Consider the following 21,433-nt stretch of genomic DNA (forward strand, 5'->3'; position numbering starts at 1 on the left):
GATGGAATAAAATGACTATCAGCAGTTCAAATTATTGTATAGTTTTAGCACATATATGACACATACATCCCCAGTTCATTTTCTTTACTCATCTTTATCTACCTCCACCGCAGATGGTAGTTTAGAAATGATCCAAGCTTTTTACCCCAAGTTTCCACCTCATAAATTCTAATATGAACATAATAAACCTAATACAACAGTAAAAAGTTGGAAGGACATAATTACAGAAGCTGCAAGCTAAATATTTGAAACAATGCCAAAGAGAACTACATCCGTGGACTTCCCAGGAATAAAATCAAGGACTAAACCCCTTAGCGAACAAGAACACAAGCTTCAGTTTTGAAATCAGATGCAACTTCGGAATAGTAAACAGTCCTACCAGCCAGTCTACTAATCCCATGTGAGATAAGTGAGCATGATTATGTCACCATTTCAAGTGACCTCTGGATAACCTTGGAACTACAGTTATATTTTCAGAAAGAGCAGAAAGTAAAACATTCCAGACTCCAGTGCACTGGGCATTCTCGCTATTTCCATCAAACCACACAAACATAACAGCAAAAAAAATTACATTTTTCTCATCCTTATATTCAAACATGGTTTCTTTCACCTCTCAACATATCTATAACCTTCTGTGGGGCTCCAAACCTCCTGAGGCTCTGCATTCCTCCAACTCTGTTCTCTTATGCAAATCACGCAGCTCCTGTTCAAGCAAAGTCATCCAGATCTTTATTGCTCCAGAAGTCCAACGCTTAAACCTTTCCATCTTTGCAATTCCCACTCTTTCTTTAAGATCTTCCTTGAATTTGATTTATACATTAGAAGGAGCCTTGATGGGTTTTCCCATGTTAACAATATTTTCTAAAATACAAATTACTGTTACATGCTTTTCACTGACTTATAACAACCAAAACTCTCCACGATGGAAATCCATTTTGCAGTCAGTAAACTTTTTGTTTCCCAGTGATCATTCTTTCACTTCCTGAAAGCTCTTAATAACATCACAGCCTAGGTGTATAAATTATAGCAATCTCACTCACACTCCTCAAACCTCTTTGCAATATAACCAAGTGGTATTTTCATAATAGATAGTGGCTTCAAATAAGCAGGACGTTAAGTTCAAAAAGTCCACATCAATACAGTAACAGAGAGCCACTGAACAGAAATATGGAGCACAAAAGCTAAAAACACGAGTCAGCCAGACTCACCAACTACTGACTCAAAGCAGAAAACATAACTCAGACCAGATATTGAATTTGTAGCTTTCTTCACAAGAATGACATTGTGACTTCAAAAGATTGAAGGATACTTTGCAGGAAATTGGCTTGTATTCCCTTGAGCTAAATCATGGTGATTTAATTTAAGCATTTAAATTTGTTTAAGGGCTTCAATGATGTGGTTATAGAGAAACTAGTTCTTATGATGGGAAATCCAGAAGGAAACATAATTTTAAAATTAAAGTTTAGCTATTTAATAATTAAATCACCTTTTTTGAATACACAAGTTTTGCAAATTTGATTGTTGTTTCAGAAAAAGTTGTGGTTGCTGGGATGGAACATGAGCAGATTTTTGTTACATTGGAGTATAAAATGGTACAGAACAAAAGTGAGTAAATAAAATCAGCATATGAATACTGTGATTTAATTGAATGGCAGAACAGGAGATGAACAGTTTAGTCTTTTTTTTCTATGTTTCTTGACCTGAACTGCCCAATAACATGAAATGTGACCATCAAAGTTGCAGAACAAAAAACAAAGGCTTATTTTTCCATTTGGAAAGTGATCCTTGAATCAGGGCATTGGTGCAAGTAACTCAGGAAATCTCCAGCCTCAGGAAAAGGATCAGGCTTTTCACAAGTTAAAAGGCAGCAGCCTTAGTGATCACAAACTAACCGCAAGAGATAGCAAAAGGATTGTAACTACATAGATTACCCTCGATAGCTGATGGTTCACTAACTCCATTGTCAATACTGCTCATTAGATCATCTTGGTATAATCTCTGTTTTCGAAGCAGTCACTTGGGTTCAAGCTTTTGCAAACACACAAAGCCATGGTGAATTCAGCAGACATTACTACAAAAACAGTAGCCATGAAACACTGACTCTGTCCTTTATCTGTGACAAGATGAATTTACAGTTGCTTTCAGTTTGAAGGTGATGAAATGTCCTGTAATCCAACCATCCTTAAAAGAAAAACTACTGCTTAGTCAGAAAGAGAGTTCACAACACAGTGTTTAGTTATTCAACCAGTTAAGTGTTCACAAACTGGCCCCATTTTATTTAGTAATTTTTTTCTGAACTCTTGACACAGAGAATTTCAAGTTTTGATACAAAATCTCTTTCTTAGCAATATCCTTTGAACATTTGGACAAGTGAGCCATATTTATTCAGATAAAATTATGTGGGAATATTCCATTAATGATAACATCATCTTTAAAACACTCAATATAATCAATGTAACCTATAATTCAAACCTGACATAAAACTACATGCATCAGTGCATTTCCATCTATCCATGAAATATGATTAAACAAATCCACCATGTCTGTAAAAACATAATCGTGCTGGTTGTACCCAGCATAAAGGAGGAGGTAATAAGACTGTGTTGTTTTTGTTAAACAAAGCAAGATTTCACTGAACAACAACACGTCAATTACATTACATCTGAGCTCCACAATTACCACAATACTACTGGATCAAAAAGTTAGGGTAAAATGGACAACTACAATTGTGCAATGAAGTTTTGTTTCCAACTTATGAACCAAGAAATTATTTTTTCCGTACAGATTATAGAGAATGTACTTTATGTGCTGAGACACATTCAAACAACATAGAGTGAGACCACAAAATACAAAAGTTTTGATTGTACAGTTTGTCATCAACATCTCTGGAAGGTGTTACGGCCTTGAAACAGAACTCTGCTCATACCTGTAGATAGTGATGATTCAAAATCCTATGTCTTCTCCACCATCCCCAATGCCTTGAATCCAACAGACAACATTGTTCTTATCGCCTTAAGGTCAATATGGTTGGGTTTCCAAATCTATTCCATTGCCAAATTTGTATCTTCCCATTTGTTACACAAAACACAGAAAAAGAAATTTGTTTTATGTTTAGAAAGATGGGGGCGTGCAGACTGTTCCTATACAGGTTGGTGAACACTTTCCTTCTTAAAGATATGCTGCACATGACAATGAATTTGTAGACATAGTTTATAATGCAGGTCTACAGAGACCCCACAGTCAGAATTAATTGTAATAGCACTTATAGCCAAATTAAAGACAGACAAATCACCAATCTCTTCCAGGTTTAGCTTCTCTTGCAGGACACAACAACTATTTAATTTCAACTTGAATACTAAATCACCAATAAAACCTGCTAAAAAGTACTAATTTCTTATAATTAATTTGTTTATATGCAGCAAATACTAAAATTAGCACTTATTAAAAGTTTAAAAACATTCCCAGTAAGGTCAATGAAAAAAATGTTCATTTTTGCAGACCTGAGACTAAGGCTTCTACAGCGCAGTAAGGCATAAAGTTTCTTCATGGCTGAGCAGGTAGCACACCTGCTGCTCAGTCAGAAAAGCCCCAAGTCCCACTCCAGCACAAAAAGCCAGACAACACTCGACAGGAGGAGTGCACTGTCAGTGGCACTGCCTTTTAGATAAGGTACGATCCAAGACCTGATTTGCTTGCAGGAGGCTGTGAAAGATCACACTGCACAATGTTTACAAAGAGCAGGGCAGTTTTCCCTGTGTCCAAATCAACATTTATCCCTCAATCAACATCACAAAAAACACATTACCTCATCATTATTATGGGAGTTGAGAGTCTGTTGCTGGAAAAGCACAGCAGGTCATGCAGCATCTGAAGTCCTCACTTTCTCCTGCTATTTATGGGAGTTTGGTGAATCCAAATTAGCTGTAGTGTTCCTACTTTACAAGAATGACTGCATTTTAAAGGTACTTTGGAAGTCATGCAAGGTACTATATTATGAATGTCAACCTTTCTTTCAAAAAGTAATGTTTGTCAGGCTGCTGAACTTAATCTGGACAAGTCTTCTTATTTAACTGATTTGAAAATGACAACGTAAAACATACTAGCACAGCAAACATTTTGGACTGGAATAAATACAGTGAAAAGGACCCTGTTATAAAGCTGGAAGGTTATTTCAATAAATTAGTGCAAAATCTTGATTCAAGCTGGTGTTTAGTTATAAGCAGCTTTGAAGTTGCTAATCTCCTGAATTACAGCATGTCAAGAGGAGACTAGCTGGGACTGGTCTTCAGCATTTCTTTACTATTCACTGGTATTAGTCCTCTTGAATAGATCTGGGCACTTTCCAAGTGCTATGTAAACTTACAAGGCCAGACATAATCCCAGTAGCCCAATGAATTCTACCTCTCTACACAAACACCATCAACATGGTGTTGCTGCCTCTCTAATAAACAGGAACCCAGGTGATCATCGTCAAGCAAACTGGTGGAATCTTTGTATCATGTCTCAGGATGGGATTTGCAACCATGGCTGGTACAGTACAGTAACCAGGTGAACAATCACTGAGCAAAACAGAATCAAAACACCGACCATCTGATCCCAGTGGTTGAGAGGATAGTGACTCGTGTGTGTAAAGCTAGTGACAGGCTCTCCAGCACGGCTACTGGCCAGGAGGCTCATACCTTGTTTGACAGTTTTCAAGCGGATCGGCCCCTTGCAGCTCCTGACCAGGGCGCGGACATCATAGAGAGGCAGCCCGGACACATGTACTCCGTCAACTTCCAGCAACAACTCGCCTTCCCTCAGCTCGCCGGCGCTGTAAACGATCTGATCCTGGTTCGCCTCCCGCAAGTAGGAGAACTCTCCACTCTCAGCCCCACCTGAGATGACAAAAGGCAGCTCCCCTTGGCTGCTCTTGGAGACCACACTTTCGTGCACTTTGGTGGTCCAGTGGTTTTTCTTCTGAATCACTTTCGACATGGTGCTTGTTTGGTTGATTGTCGGAGTGGGAGAGAGGCAGCAGACTGCCTCAGGACACTGAGCACAAACAGGTGATGAAGCGGATCATAAGAGTCTCGGTTCCCTTCCTCACTCAGTAACTTGGAGCAGCAGCAGCAGGAGCAGCACCGTCCTGGGTAGCGGCAGGAGCAGCAGCTTCTGCAAGGCAAGCTCCCGAGTTGCTGCTGCTGCTGCTGCAGAAACCATCGCCTCAGCTTTCCGCAAACATCTGTCCCCGGAATCTTCCCAACAACAAGGAAAGGAAAGCAATAAAAGGTTCAGAAAGAGAGAACCCCCCAGCTGCCAGTAAGTATCTCAATTTCAGGGCACTCTGCAGCTTGGAGAGAGGGGTGGTGCACAGTTGTTTTAACCCAACTCTCTCTCTCTCTCTCTCTGTCTGCTTCTCACTTTCTGCTCTATTCCAGCAACTCTCACACACTCTGCTCCAGACTGGCCAGGCGCATGCGCAACACCTTCCCCAGCTCCTCCTATCCCCCCTCCCATTGATATGGCCCCGCCCCTCCGCTGGGTCCTAAAGCCCGCCCTCTCCTGGGAGGCCGGTCCCGCGATCGCGGAGTCTCTCTCCATTGGCATCACTCTCCTCCTGGGGGAGAGGCGGATTGTCCAACTCTCGGCATCCACAACGCAGACGAAAAGGGGACGTTATCTGACAGGGCAACACTGACAGCCTCTGGTCTTTTTCTTTTATTCTTTTGTCTTTTACGCCCGTAACGCGTCGCTGCACGAGTTTGAAACAACTTTTAAACTTCTTGTTTCGAAACACAAGTTGGCATTTTTTTAAAATCAGCTTCCCTCACAGAAATGGACGATATGTGAGAGAGGTCTCGAAAAATGCACAATTACAGAGATCTTGTCCAGACAGCGACAGAGCTGACTAAACTGGGAAGCAATTGGTCGACGAGACGAATAAGCATGTCTGGGATTTTTTTAAAAAAGTCAAATCTCACTTGTTATATCTGCATTTCAGCTAATAACTTCATCCCATTTCAAATTTCGTAACTTCTAGCAATAGTTATGTAATAAACTAACTTTGTTTACCACAAAGCTTTATAAAATGGAACACATAAATTTAAAAGGAAATGAAACAATTACAAATTCGTAGCGCATTGGCCACTTTGCAGATATGTCTAATGTCCTGACAGAAGATAGGACATTGATCACTTAGTGGAGATAGAATAAATAATCATGAACAATAAGGACATGAAAGAGACATTGAACAAATGATTTATGTCTGTGTTTCCTATAGAAAATCCAAGTTGTACACCAGAAATAATGGATAAAGCTGGAGCTTGTAAGAATATAAAATTAAAGTAATTAATACTGGCAGAGAAAAAAAGAAGTGCTGGACAAACTCAAAGGAGTAAAATCTAACAAATCTGCAGGACCTTGTGACCTGTCTCCTCCAGTTCTAAAAGCAATAGTTGCAAATCCAGCCAAAATGCTGATTACGATTTTTCAAAATTCCCGACTTCCAGCAGATCGAAAGATAGCTAAACAGGAAACAGACAGTAAAGAACTTTTGCTTCAACTGTATTCAACACTGGTGAGACCACACCCAGAGTACTGTGTTTTGTTTCTTTCATTTTTTTAACGGGATGTGGATATCAATAGCTAGGCCAGCCTTTCTGCCTTACTGCTCAGAGAGCAAATAGGAGTACTGTAAACCACATTGCTATGGGTCCAGAGTCATATGTAGGCCAGATCAGATTTCCTTCCATAAACAAAATGAATGAACCAGCACAACAATAAACATTATCTTTCTTTGTAACTCAAGATTTATTTTTAATGAATTCAAATTCCACGTGCTGCCATAGTCAGGCTTCCTGATGAAGGGCTTTTGCCCAAACGTCGATTTTCCTGCTGTTTGGATGCTGCCTGACCTGCTGTGCTTTTCCAGCACCACTCTAATCTTGACCCTAATCTTGAATGCACATCCCCAGAATATGGATTGGAGCCTGGATTTACTAATCCATCAAATCACCACTGCACCAATGCCAGATGTAGCATGGGCAAATTTTGGTTCCCCTTGGCTAAAGAGGAATAAACTTGCCATATAGGAACTGCAGCAGAGGTTCGCTAGATTGATTCCTAGGATGGTGGGATTGTCCCAATGACAGGAGATTGAGGAGACTGGCCCTGTATTCTCTGTAGGTTAGAAAAACGAGAGGTGATCGCATTGAAACTTGCAAAATTCTTCAAGGGGGAGACGTGTACAGGCAGAAAGGACATTTCCTCTGATTGTGGGTCAAGAATGAAAGGACACAATTAAAGAATAAAAGGCAAGCTATTTAGGACTGAAATGAGGAGCAACTTCATCACACTGAGGTATGAATCTTTGAAATTCTCTACTCCAAAGGGCTGTGAAAATGCAGACACTAAGTAAATTTAAGACAAAAGGTTGATAGATTTTTTACTAATAAGATCAAGGGATATGGGAGTAACATAGAAATAAGCGGTCAAGTTAAGCCATGGTCTAGAATGGGTGAGCAGGCTCAATGGGCTGACTGGCCTACTTCCAATCAGGGCTGTAGATAGGGCTTTAAATGAAGTAGTAGGGGAGTGGGTTCAGTTGCATGGAATATTATGAAAAAGGTTAAGGGGAAAAGGGCTCAGCAGAGGTAATAGGACAGAGATTATGGAAAGGATAAGGAATCTAAATTCAGGCACAGGAGATAAGGGGACAATTATGAGAAGGAGGGGCTGAAACTTAAAGTCAACACAGGACTGAGGGTGTTGCATTTAAATGCACTTAGTATATGAAACAAGGTAAATGAAATAGGTGGGCACATGTTTTGGGTATCATAGAAATGTGGCTGTAAAACAGGATGAGGGCTGGGAATTAAATATACAAGGATACACATCCTAAAAAAAAGGACAGGCAGATGGGCAGAGGAGGTGGGTGGTTGCCATTTTAGTAAGAAATTAAATTAAATTGAGAGCAAGAACCAGTATCGGTGTGGAAGGTGAAGAATCTGTATGGGTAGAGTTGAAGAACCACAAAGCAAAAAGACCCTGATGACTGTTATGTACAGTTCTCCTAGCAGTTGCCAGGATATGTAGCAGAAAATAAATCAGGAGAGAAAGAGCATGTAAGAAAGGTGCTATCACAATAATCATGGTGGACTTCAGTCTGAAGGTGGACTGGGAAAATCAAATTGGTAGTGGGTCCCAAGGAATGCATGGAATGTCTATGAGTTGGTTACTTGAAACAGCTTGTGGTAGAGCTCTCTAGGAAACAGGCAATTCTGGATTTGGTGATGTGTGATGAGACAAACATGATAAGAGAACTTAAGGTGAAGAAACCCCTAGCAGCCAGTGACCATAATATGTTAGAATTCACCCTGAAGTTTGAGAGGAAAAACTTGAATCAGATCTGGTGGATGCAATCTTCATCTGGTTTCTTCCCACAATTCAAAAATGTGCAGGTTAGGTAATTTGGCATGTTAAATTGCCCATAGTGTCCAGGGTAGGTGGATTAGCCAAGCCATGGGAAGTACAAGGTTACAGGGATAATGTAGGGGGGTTGATGTGGATAGGATGCTCTTCGGAGAGGCTCTGTGGACTTGATGGGCCAAATGGCCTGCTTCTACAATGTAGGGACTCCATAATTCTTGGACTGCAACCCAGAGCTCTGAAAGAGATAGCTGAGAAGATTGTGGAGTAGACAGGCAGGAAGCTGAAAGAACACAGCAAGCCAGGCAACATCAGGAGGTGCAGAAGTCAACGTTTCGAGTGTAACCCTTCTTCAAGATTGTGGACGCACTGGTGGTGATCTTTCAGGAATCACTGAAGTCAGGGAGGGTTTTAGAGGACTGGCAAATGTAATGCTTTTATTTAAGGAAAGGAGGAGGCAGAAGATGGGAAATTGTAGCCTGGTTGGCTCGATTCGGTTATCGGTAGGACTTTAGAGTCCATTACTAAGCTTGGGACTATGGGACATTTCAAAATGAATGGTAAAATCGAGCTGGTTCAGCATGGCTTCATTCAGGAGAGGTCAAGCTTGACAAATCTTTTAGAATTCTTTGAGAAGGTAATGAGCAGGCTAGACAATGGAGAGCCAGTAGACATCTATTTGGATTTTCAGAAACCTTTGACAACGTGCCACACAGGATGTTACTAAATAAAATATATTAGTGTCATGGTACTGGCATCAGTAGAGGCTAACTGCCAGAAGGCAGAGAGTGGGATGAAAGGTGTCTTTATCAAGATGGCAGCTGGTGACTAACGGAGGTCCACAGGGGTCTGTCTTGGGTTCACAACTATTCTCAATATTTACTAATGACCTTGGTGAAGGAACTGAGGGTAATGTTGCTAAGTTTGAAATACCACTTTCTCTGAGCAGGCCACTGTCCCTGCCTGTTTCAAGATGGCCAACATCATCCCTGTGCCTAAGAAGGCTCATGCAGCATGTCTCAATGACTACCGCCCAGTGGCCCTAACTTCCATGGTAATGAGTTGCTTTGAAAGGCAGGTCATTGCATTAATCAACTCCAGCCTCCCCACTACTCTTGACCCACTCTAATTGCCTATCAGACCAACAGATCCACATCAGATGCCATATCACTTGCCCTTCACTCCTCCAAAGAACATCTTGACACCAAGAACATCTATGTAAGAATCCTACTCATTGACTACAGTACAGCCTTCAATACTATTATCCCCTCAAGGCTGATTACTAAACTTTGTGATCTCGGACTAAGCCCCACTCTCTGCAACTGGATCCTCCGTTTCCTGACCCACATGCCACAATCAATGAGGATTAGGGACAATGCATCATCCTCACTAACACTAATACTCAGCCCCCTACTGTACTCACTGTATACCCACGACTGCATTGCAAATACCAGACTAATGTCATTTACAAGTTCGCTGATGACACCATCATAGTTGGTCGAATCTCAGATAGCGACGAAACAAACTACAGACAGGAGGTAGAAAACCTGGAAAATGATGCACTCAGAACAACCTAGCTCTCAATGCCGACAAAACCAAGGAACTCATTATTAACTTTTGGCGGGATGTTACTCATGCCCCCCTACACATTAACAGCATAGAGTTGGAACGAGTGGACAGTGTCAGTCTCCTGGGAGTAGTCATCCACAACAAGCTTTCTTGGACTCGTCATGTGAACGCACTAGTTACAAAGGCCCAACAACGTCTCTTCTTCCTCAGGCAGCTGAGGATTTGGCATGTCGGCAAATACCCTCGCCAACTTTTATAGGTGCGCCATCGAGAGCATTCTGTCTGGATGTATCACTACCTGGTATGGCAACTGTACTGCTCAAGATTGGAGACGGTTACAGAGAGTGGTGAACTCGGCCCGGACAATCACAAAGGCCAACCTCCCATCTATAGAATCCATCTACAAGGCCCACGGTCAAGGAAAGGCCGCCAGCATTCTCAAAGATCCATCCCACCCCGGCAATGTTTTTCTACAACCTCTACCATCGGAGAGAAAGTACAGAGGCCTGAACACATGCACCAGTCGGCTTCAAAACAGTTTCTACCCTACTGTTGTGAGAATACTGAATGGACGCACAAACTCTGAACATTCGCCTGTAGCTGTGTTTTTGTTTTTGCCACTATTTACTTATTATTTACTTGTCTATGATATTTAACTCTGTGATCTGCCTGTATCGCTCGCAAGACAAAGCTTTTCACTGTGCCTCGGCACACGTGACAATAAATTCAATTCAATTCAATTCACTGGAGGGACAGTGATGAGGAGGGAGGGAGGCTCAGAAGAATTTGGACAGGTTAGGAGAGTGGGAAAACAAGTGGCAGATGGAATGCAGTGTGGGAAAGTCTGAGGTGATGCACTTTGGTAGGAAGAGTAGAGGCATTGACTATTTTCCAAGTGGGGAAAGGCTTCAGAAATCTAAAGAACAAAGAGACTTAGGAGTCCTAATTCAGGATTCTCATACTGAATCAGGGCTCATAAGGTTAACATGCAGGTTTATTTGGCAGTTAGGCAGGCAAGTGCAATGTTAGCATTCATTTTGAGACTGCTAGGATACAAGAGCAGGAATGTACTATTGAGATAAAACAAAAACTACAGATGCCAGAAGAAACACAGCCAAAAGTTGCTGGTGAAACTCAGCATTTGTGGGAAGAAATCAGAATTAACATTTCGAGTGGTGACTGTTCATCTAGATAATTACTGATTGGTAAGGTAATCAAAGAACATAGGGCAAAGGCAGGAGAATAAATTGAGAAACATATCAGTCATGACAGAATAGTGAAGCAGACTCAATGGGCCAAATAGCTGAATTCACCGATATCGCATAGTCCTTTTCCACTGTCCTTATTCCCAGAGACTGGAAATAAATGGGATATTTTTCAATTTGGCACACTATGATTCAGGAGTGCCACAAAGATTAGTACTGAAGCCTCTGCTATTTGCAATCAATATCAATGGCTTAGAGAACGAGACAAAGAATACTGAATCTACATTTTCCAACAGAGCAAATTGGGAGTCAAACTGTGAGGAAGACACAAAGAACTGGTAAAGAGATAAAGGTATGTGAAGTGAGTGGGTCATAAGGTGGCAGATAGAGTGCAATATGGCAAGTGTGAAGTTATTCACTTTGCTCATTGGAATAGAAAATCAGAATATATTTTCAAGGCGCAAAACGTACAAACGTTGATGTTTGTCGAGGATTGCATGTTCTCATACAATGAACATTAAAAAATTAATACACAATCAGGACAGCAAATGATCATCTGTTCTTTATTGCAGAGGGAGTGGAGTATAAAAATAAAGGAGGCTTTCTTCAATAAAGTAGGGTGTACTGTGAGACCACACCTAAAATTCTGAGAGCTTTTGTCTCCATATTTAAAATAAATTATATTGGAGGCAGTACAGCAAAGGTTCACAATTGATCCTGGGGTTAAGAGGATCATCCTATAATAGGAGGTTAAGTTGGATCTATAATTCTCTGGAGAGTTGATGAGAGTTGATCTTATTGAAACATTCAAAATTCTGAAGGAGCTTGACAGAGTAGCTGCTGAAAGATTTTTTCTCCAGCTGAGGAATCTGGAAAAAGGGGCACAATTTCAGGATAAAAGTTAATTATTTAGAACTGACAGAATGCAAAAATTCTTTGCACAAGGTGATGTGAATCTCTATCTGAGTGGATGCACTATCTTTGACTGTATTTAGGGCTATGTTAGACAAAAGTCTGCTCAGGGAATCAAGGGATTGGACAGTGGGCAAAAACTTTGAGTTGAAACACAAGATCAATGTTGCAACCACCTAATATGTCTGCAATATGGTCCATGGATTTACTAAATATACCTTATGTAACTGGCTTTTCAAAACTTAAAAATGGTTCAAGTTAAAGTAGACCAGCAGTCCAGCTTTTTATTAAACAAATTAAAGGTTAGTTTGTTAGTGAATGTCCCTTCAGACTACAGAGATAAAGTTATCAACTAAAAATTACTATACTAAAATTAAGTCAAATACAGTGTTTAATGCAGAAAAGTGTGAAGTGGTTCACCTTGGAAGGAGTAACAGGAGTGCAGAGTACTGGGCTAATGGTAAGATTCTTGGTTGTGTAGATGAGCAGAGAGATCTCCGTGTCCAGGTACATAGATCCTAGAAAGTTGCCAACCAGGTTGATAGGGTTGATAAGAAGGCATACGGTGTGTTAGCTTTTATTGGTAGAGGGATTGAGTTTCGGAACCATGAAGTCTTGCTGCAGCTGTATAAAACTCAGGTGCGGCCACACTTGGAGTTTTGCGTACAGTTCTGGTCAGTGCATTATGGGAAGGATGTCGAAACTTTGGAAAGAGTTCAGAGGAGTTTTTTAGAATGTTGCCTGGTTTGGACGGAAGGTCTTATGAGAAGAGGCTAAGGGACTTGCGGCTGTTTTCATTAGAGAGAAGAAGGTTGAGAGGTGACTTAATTGAGACATGTAAGATAATGTGGAGAAAGTGAGGACTGCAGATGCTGGAGAGCAGAGCTGAAAAATGTGTTGCTGGAAAAGCGCAGCAGGTCAGGCAGCATCCAAGGAGTAGGAGAATCGACGTTTCGGGCATAAGCCCTTCTTCATTCCTGAAGAAGGGCTTATGCCCGAAACGTCGATTCTCCTGCTCCTTGGATGCTGCCTGACCTGCTGCCCTTTTCAGCAACACATTTTTCAGCACATTTAAGATAATCAAAGGGTTAGATAGAGTGGACAGTGAGACTCTTTTTCTTTGGATGGCAATGGCTAGCATGAGGAGACATAGCTTTAAATTGAGGCGAGATAGATATAGGGTAGATGTCAGAGGTAGTTTCTTTACTCAGAGAATAGTAGGGGCGTGGAACACACTGCCTGCAACAGTAGAAGACTTGACAACTTTTAGGGCATTTAAATGGTTATTGGATAGGCATATGGACGCGAATGAAATAATGTAGGTTAGATGGGCTTCAGATTGATTTCACAGGTCAGTGCAACATCGAGGGCCAAAGGGCCTATACTGTGCTGTAATGTTCTATGTTCTAGATAGGCTTAAGAATAATTATAAAAGAGTCCCAATAAGTGGCTGTGATGTATTGTTGGGATATGGTGCTTAACTATTTGTTGCTTAAGCAAGGAGTTTTACAACTGATGCCAGGTCAAGCAGTTGAAAGGACTTCTGTCGTTCAATAGTTTGCCATTTTTCTGATGGGGAGTTTCAACAGGATAGCAAATGTGGGAAACAGAGAAAGTTCCTCGTACTTCGCTCGGTCGGTGGTTTCACAATTTCACGCTGCTTGACTTTCTTCCAACAGAACAGTATTTGGTTTTGTATATATTTTCATTTTGCTTTCCCTCGGTCAAAAATCTTCTGTCTGATGGCATTTTCTTCAAGCCTTCTTCTTGGGTTTTGCACACAAGATGGAATGGGTATCAGTTTTTGTCTTTTAGCTGATGCAATCAGATTTTCAAATGTATTGACTGTTAAATTTGAATGGCTTCCAGTTTTTGTCCTTTGTGGTATGAAGAGCTATTCACCTTAGATTGACCTATTGTGTTAGCCAAGGTGAGATGAATTCGAAGTATCTCCTTTTCCTGATTTAAGGCTGAGAGAACACCATTTCAAAAGGCTTTGAAATAGTCTCAGGGCCACAAATACTGTGGCCTCCATCTTAGAAAGACTTTTTAATTAATTTCCAGTGTACGGATTTCAAAACAGAAATATCCTAACATTTTTCTTAAATCTTTAATAACAAAATGGAAAGCTAGTAATACGGTGGAGCAGACTTGATAGGTTCAGTGGTCTTTTCCTGTTCCTACTTCTCACATTCTTATGGAGACAGCAAAACTACCTGTACCAAACAGCATAGACAGTCTTGTGTGCTTTACAACTAACAGATCATATCTAAGCTCTGCAGTCCTGCAACATCTCATTATAAATGGTGATAGACATTGAAACAATTCACTAAAGGAGGAGCCTCCATAAATCTCTGTTGGGAGAGCCGACATATCAACACACAAGATAAGACTGAACTATTTGCAATGATATTCAGCCAGAGTGCTGAGTGGATGACTCCTCCTGAGGTCCGCATCATAGAAACATCGAAGTTAGGAGTAGGCCAGTCAGCCGCTCGAGTCTGCTCTGCCAGTCCATATGATCATGGTTGATCATCGAGTTCGATACCCTAAACCTGCCCTCACCTCTTAACCCTCGATCCCTTCAGCCACAAAAGCTATATCTACCTCCTTCTTGAAATTATTCAGTGTCTTAGCTTCAACCACATTCATGGCTGTGGATTCCACAGGCTCACCACTCTCTTGGTGAAGAAACATCTCCTCACATCAGTCCTAAAACTCCTGCTATCCAGAACATCCTCCCTGCGTTTAACCTGTCTAGTCCTGTCGAAATTTTGTCGGTTTCTATCAGATCCCCACTCATTCTCCGAAACTCAGTGAATACAATTCTTAGAAACACAACCTCTCTTCATACGTCAGTCCTGCAATCCCAGGAATCACTTTGGTAAACGTTTGCTGCATTTCCTCTCTAGTAAGAGCATCCTTCCTCTGTAGAGGAATCCAAAATGGCACACAGTATTACAGGTGTAGCCTCACCAATACTCTGCATACTTCTAGCAAGACATCCTTATTCCTGTGCTTGAATCCTCTAGCTATGAAAACCACATACAGTTGTGTGCTTACTTTCAGTGACTCGTGCACACAAACAACAAAGTCTTGTTGAACATTCCGCTCTCTCAATTCACAGCCATTCAAATAGTAATTTGTCTTCCTATTCTTTTTGTTACCAAAGCAGATAACCTCACATTTACATACATTATACTGCATGTGTCATGCATTTGCCCACTCGCGCAACCTTTCCAAATCACAAATGCAACATGGACGCATAGAGTCATACAGCTCCTTTGGTCCAACCAGTCCGTGCCAAACATAATCCCAAACTAAACTAGTCCCACTTGCCTGCTCCTGGCCCATATCCCTCCAAATCTTTTCTATTCATGTACTTATCCAAATGTCTTTTAAACGTTTTAATTGTGCCTACATCCACCACTTCCTCTGGAAGTTCATTCCACATGAGAACCACCCTCTGTGTAAAAAATTTGCCCCTTATGTCTTTTGTAAATTTCTCTTGTCTCTCCTTAACATCCCTGCATCTTGCTCACACATTACCCTTCCATGCCTTTGAGATATTACATTTAGTTCCCTCATCTAAATCATGAACATATATGGTGAATAGCGGGGATCCTAATACCAATCCCTACAGTACACCATTTGTTGCTACCAGCCATTCAGAAAAAGACCAATTTATTTCTACTGTTTGCTTCCTGCCTGGTAACCAATCCATCTCAGTGTACTCCGCCTAGTTCTATGCGCCATAATTTTCGGTATTAATCTCGTAAATGGGACTTTGTCAAAAGCCTTTTGAAAGTCGAAATAGACCATATACACTGGCTTCCCTAATCAACTCCTTCAGTTACATCCTTGAAGGATTCAAGTAGATTTGTCAAGCATGACTTCCCATTTGTAAATCCATGCTGACTGTGTCTGACTCTACCATTGTTTCCTCAGTGCTCTGCTATAAAATCCTTGATAACAAACTCTAGCATCTTCCCCACTGCTGTCAGACTCTCTAGTCTATAATTCCGTGTTTTCTCTACCTCCTATTTTAAATAGTGGTATTACATTAGCTGTCTTCCAAACCGTAGGAATTGTTTCAGAGTCTAAAGAGTCTTGAAAGATGATCACTAATGCATCCATGATTTCTAGGGCCACTTGCTCATGTACTCTGAGTTGTAGATTATCAGGCTTTGAGATTTAACAGCTTTCAATCCTGTCAATTTGTCCAACACCATTTCTATATGAATAAAGATTTGCTTCAATTTCTCTTTCTCATGAAACCCTGTGTTCCCCCTCGTTTCTGATACTTTGTGTACCCCTTTGTGAAGACAGAAACAAAATATAAATTTAGTTCATCGGCCATTTCTTTGTGCTCCATTATGCTCCTGAGGAAGGGCTCATGCCCGAAACGTCGATTCTCCTGCTCCTTGGATGCTGCCTGACCTGCTGCGCTTTTCTAGCAACACATTTTCAGCTCTGATCTCCAGCATCTGCAGTCCTCACTTTCTCCTGCTCCATTATAAATTCCACTGTTTCTGCTCGTATGTAACCTACATTAGTTTTTACCAATGTTCTTCCCTTTACATACCTATTGAAAATTAAGCGTCAGTTCTTATGTTTTCCACAAGTTTACTGTCATCTTCTATTTTCCGTTCTTATGACAAGAGGATGAGGAACTGTGCAGGGGAGTGGGTGATGATCAAATGAAGAGGGAAAGCAGCAAAACCAGCTGAATGCATAGTTTCACTCTTTGTGGCAAAATGAAGGTTTGGAAATGGCTGGTGGAGGAGAAGGAAGCTTTAAGTTATCTTTTCTCTCCAAAATGATCCTGGATGTGTGATTTTAGCAGAGAAAACCAAACCTCAGTACTGCTTGATATAGGAGGTGGTTTAGCTGAACTATTTGTGCACTCCTTGGACCCTTTAAAGGGAGGATGTAGACAATTTCAGGAAATCACTGGGAATGGGAGAGAGTGAAAGGAAACAAAGCGAAAGGTGAGAGAATACCCTGGTTTGATAATGAAGAGATATCCCATGAAATAATAAAAACAAACTCACATCATCTTTACTGATTTAATCATGATTTCTTTCTTTCTCAGGCACTAAGTAGATGAGTCAATAGTGAAAGAGTGCAAGATATTTGTTACAAAATAATTGAGAGTAAAAGTGAGGCTGAAAATCCAACCAAGAAATACTTATGGCTCAGAAAAGTGGACAAAAGAAGAGGAAAGCATAGTTGAAAACCGATAGTTTGGATTATGTAAGGGTGAATCAGATTTGGAATTAATCATTGAATATGAAATGTTGGAGTCCAGTAATACGAATAATAGATTGACAATAAAAATACAGCACAGAACAGGTGATTCAGCTCAGCAGCCTAACCTTGCTCAGTTCTATGAAGCAATACTGCTTGTGGGCCTTTGAAGTTCCACTCTATCAGCTGCATTGAAGTATGAATGGTCACAGGCATCTTCTGAGCCCCTCATGACTTCCAAAAATACAGAGCCCATTAACCTTCCCACCTTCTGAGTTCTCCAAAATGTCTTCTGAACTCTGACTACACAGAACTAGCCAACTACTCTTGCCTTCTTCCTGCAGGACAGTTAAAATCAGCACACCAAAAATGAAATGGCAAGCATGTTTCTGTCCACTTAAACTGTGTCTCCGGAATTGCTCTTCACTGACCGTTGAACCGTTCTGAGTAACCGATCAAGAAACTCAGATTTGGATAGAATGCTCGAAAAGGATTTCATCACACTGCTTACATTTCAACATTCCTAACAACTTCCTGGAACTTTAGAGACTAGTCGTCTAAGCTTGGTAAACAAGGATGTTGCTGCCATTATTTCCTAGTGTGAACCCACATCTTCATTTCTGCAAACAACATGGGCCTCCATGTCACTGAGGCCTTTTGTTTCACAGACTTAATAACAGGTCACACAGCCCTATTTGTTTTACTCTTAATGAACTACGCTCTGTCAAAATGTAACAATGTTATAAATCTCGCATTTGAAACACATAGGAGATCAATTACAATATATGTTACCCCGTATCATTATATCATAAAAAACTAGGTGCTGATAACTATCTTATACTCCATCAATGTATTAATTGTTATTTTTTTCTAATTGATTCCTATGATCTGTAATGCTGACTTTTCATTTCTTTATTTTTCTCATTCTTTTTTCCCTAAGAATTTGTGCTTAAGAATCTGTACCTAGGTACCTAACATAGCGTCATAAGTGGTGATTTGTAAACTTTTCACTATACTCATTTGAATACATATGACAGTAAAGCTAATTCCAATTCTTTACACTTCACCATATTGACACCATGTGGACTGTAGTTGTTTAAGAAGTCAGCTCACCATTAACCTTCTCCAGCAAATGGGCAAATACTTATGAACTTTTGCAATGTAAATCATTCAGAGACTTTGAAGTTGCATTTGCTCAAGCACATCACACGTGCAAGACCTCCCATGTATAGAGATGTATGGGGCAGCAAACCATGTGCTCACACTGTTTTCCATAGTTTGTTTCTCTTGGAACAGGTTGTGAACCTGAAGTCAGAGGTTATGAGGCACCATTTTGCATCCAGCATGGCTGAACAGGAGATGCCCCACTCTTAAAAACTGCCATTGGCATGTTGAAACATTTACAGGTTAACAGTCAGCATGATTGACCTGTTTCATTATGGGTCACACACCTGTTGTGGCCCTGGAGTGTGACTTCATATAATCTCTGCAGTGTGGAAGTAGGCCATTCAGCCCATTGAATCCACATCAACCCTCCAAAGACCGTCATCCTAGACCCACTCCCTACACAATCTCTGTAAACCTGCATTTCCCATGGCTAACTTACCTAGCCTACACATCCCTGGATATTATGAGCAATTTAGCATTGCCAATCCACTTAACCTGCACATTTTTGAACTCTAACTCTCTCAGCTGAGAGGCAGGGACAGTACCCATTGTGCCTCAAGCCATCAGATGCACAGTCGTGTGATTTTTTTTGAGTGATTAAGTAATGATCAATAGATGGCAGCACTCTAGCATTCTTGTTTCCACAGCAAAGGTTTTTGACAGCTAACAAGTTACGGTCGTTTGATGGAGGAAGCTTTTTTTTAACCATTTCACGACTGAACATTAACTTTGTGAGTAATTTTCCATCTGGCATATTCTGTCACCATATTGACACCACGTGGACTGTAGTTGTTTAAGAAGACAGCTCACCATTAACCTTCTCCAGCAAATGGGCAAATACTTATAAACTTTTGCAATGTCAATCATTCGGAGATTTTGAAGTTGCATTTGCTCAAGCACATCACAGGTGCAAGACCTCCCATGTATACCATAAGTGAATGAGTGCTTTTTCAATTTACTGGGCGCTCTTTGGAGGGTTGATGTGGATTCAATGGGCTGAATGGCCTACTTCCACACTGCAGAGATTCTATGAAGTCATACTCCAGGACCACAGAAGGTGTGTGACCCATAATGAAACAGGTCAATCATGCTGATTGTTAACCTGTAAATTGGTTTAATGCCAGAATCAAGATTTGTTGCAACAGACTTTGCCTGGAGCCTTAATTTTCAATACACTATTGCTTTGGCTCCTATATGTTGTCAACTGACAAACTACTGGAACCAAAATTGTCAGTGCTTTCTTAACAGCACCAGGACCTGGTTTCGATTACAGGTCTACTCTGCATCGATCTTTGCTGGTTCCTATTTGTTTATTTTTTAGGATTGCTGATCTACCAGATGCAGATGCAGACATTGGCTGTTTGGTTCAGAAAAAGACAAATTCAAATTTTTCAAATGCAAGTAACCAAATTAACATAGAGCCACATTAACATAGAGCCACCTGGGAAGAATGCGGGTAAGTGGAGTTGAAATGCCCATCAGCCATGATTGAATGGCGGAGTGGACTCGATGGGCCAAATGGCCTTACTTCCACTCCTATGTCTTATGGTCTTAACAAAAAAGAATTAAAACTGTCACCAAAAAGTTCAAATTTAATAGTACTTACCCAACAATACTCATTTCCAGTGTCAACAGCATTGGTTAACATTAGGTCGGTCATGAAAAATAATGGAGAATATGGCATAACTCACTCTTTGGGTCGATTTTCTTGCATCTTTCAGTTGTGTAGGTGTACATTTATGCTGCACTGAAGTTCTACAAGTGGTTTGATATCTTATTGAAATGGGCTCTCTCATAATGTATGTGTTGAGCGGGATAGAATTTTTTTAAAAAGGGGATATCAGATTCAAGTCCTGTATAGACTTTGTCATTACCCACACATGCACTTTTCTAAAACTAGAGTTAGATGCCAATTATTTCTTCATTAAACTAAGGCACCAAGACCTTTGTAGCATCCCAATCCCACTCTGGAATATTTGATTCAACTTGTAATTGTTTGACTCAATTGTTTCCTGCCTTTTAATTCTTTTTTAGGAAAAGACTATAGCAGAGTGGTATCAGAAAGTATTTTAACTCAAACCTGTACAAAGTAACAAAGTAATTAACTAAGCAGAGATGGCTGGTCAGGTGATGTGCTGTAGCTGTATGATGTGGGAGCTGGCTGATCCCATTGTGAATGGCAGTGACCACATCTGCAGCAAGTGTTGGTTGCTGGAAGAACTCCGGATCAGAGTTGATTATCTGGAATCTGAGCTTCAAACACTGCAGCACGTCTGGGAGGGGAAGAGTTACCTGGACGCTTTGTTTCAGGAGGCAGTCACATCTGGGAGATTAAGTAATTCACATTCAGTTAGTGATCAAGGACATCAGAATATGACTGTACGTGAGGCAGGTAGGGGGAACCTGAGTTCAGGAGTGCAGGAGCCTCAGCCCTTGACCTTGTTCCAATAGGTATGAGATTCTTGCTCCCTGTTCGGATGAGGAAAAGGGCTCTGGACAGGATGAGCCAGCTGACCAAGGCACCATGGTGCAGAAGGCCATTCAAGAGGGGGGAGCAAAAAGACAAGTAGTTGTTATAGGGGATTCTATAATTAGGGGTCAGATAGTATCCTTTGCAAGCCGGATCGGGAGTCTCGCATGGTGTGTTGCCTGCCCGGTGCCAGGGTGCGGGACATCTCCGACCAGCTTGAAAGGATATTGGAGCAAGAGGGGGAGGATCCAGTTGTGGTCCACGTTGGCACTAACAACATAGGCAAAGCTCGGGTGGAGGACCTGTTTGGGGATTATCAAGCACTAGGAAGGAAATTGAAGTACAGGTCCTCAAGGGTCATAATCTCCGGATTACTGCCCAAGCCACGTGCCAATTGGCATAGGGATAAGAAAATTCGGGAAGTAAACATGTGGCTAAGGGATTGGTGTGG

The 21,433-nt window shown here is 41.0% G+C and overlaps 1 protein-coding gene across 3 annotated transcripts in view; it reads right to left on the bottom strand.

The window, feature by feature from the left end:
• magi1b (membrane associated guanylate kinase, WW and PDZ domain containing 1b) overlaps window positions 1-5,444 on the bottom strand; it is a 443,982-nt gene extending 438,538 nt beyond the window's left edge. For all 3 annotated transcript variants that reach the window (XM_060835674.1, XM_060835673.1, XM_060835672.1), the window contains exon 1: window positions 4,680-5,444. In XM_060835674.1, the coding sequence (XP_060691657.1) occupies window positions 4,680-4,977 (298 nt within the window). In that variant the 5' untranslated portion in view covers window positions 4,978-5,444. The remainder of the gene's footprint in view (window positions 1-4,679) is intronic.
• Between the last annotated feature and the right edge of the window lie 15,989 nt (window positions 5,445-21,433).

This window comes from Hemiscyllium ocellatum, chromosome 14 (genome assembly GCF_020745735.1).
Source record: "Hemiscyllium ocellatum isolate sHemOce1 chromosome 14, sHemOce1.pat.X.cur, whole genome shotgun sequence".
NCBI classification, from domain to species: domain Eukaryota; kingdom Metazoa; phylum Chordata; class Chondrichthyes; order Orectolobiformes; family Hemiscylliidae; genus Hemiscyllium; species Hemiscyllium ocellatum.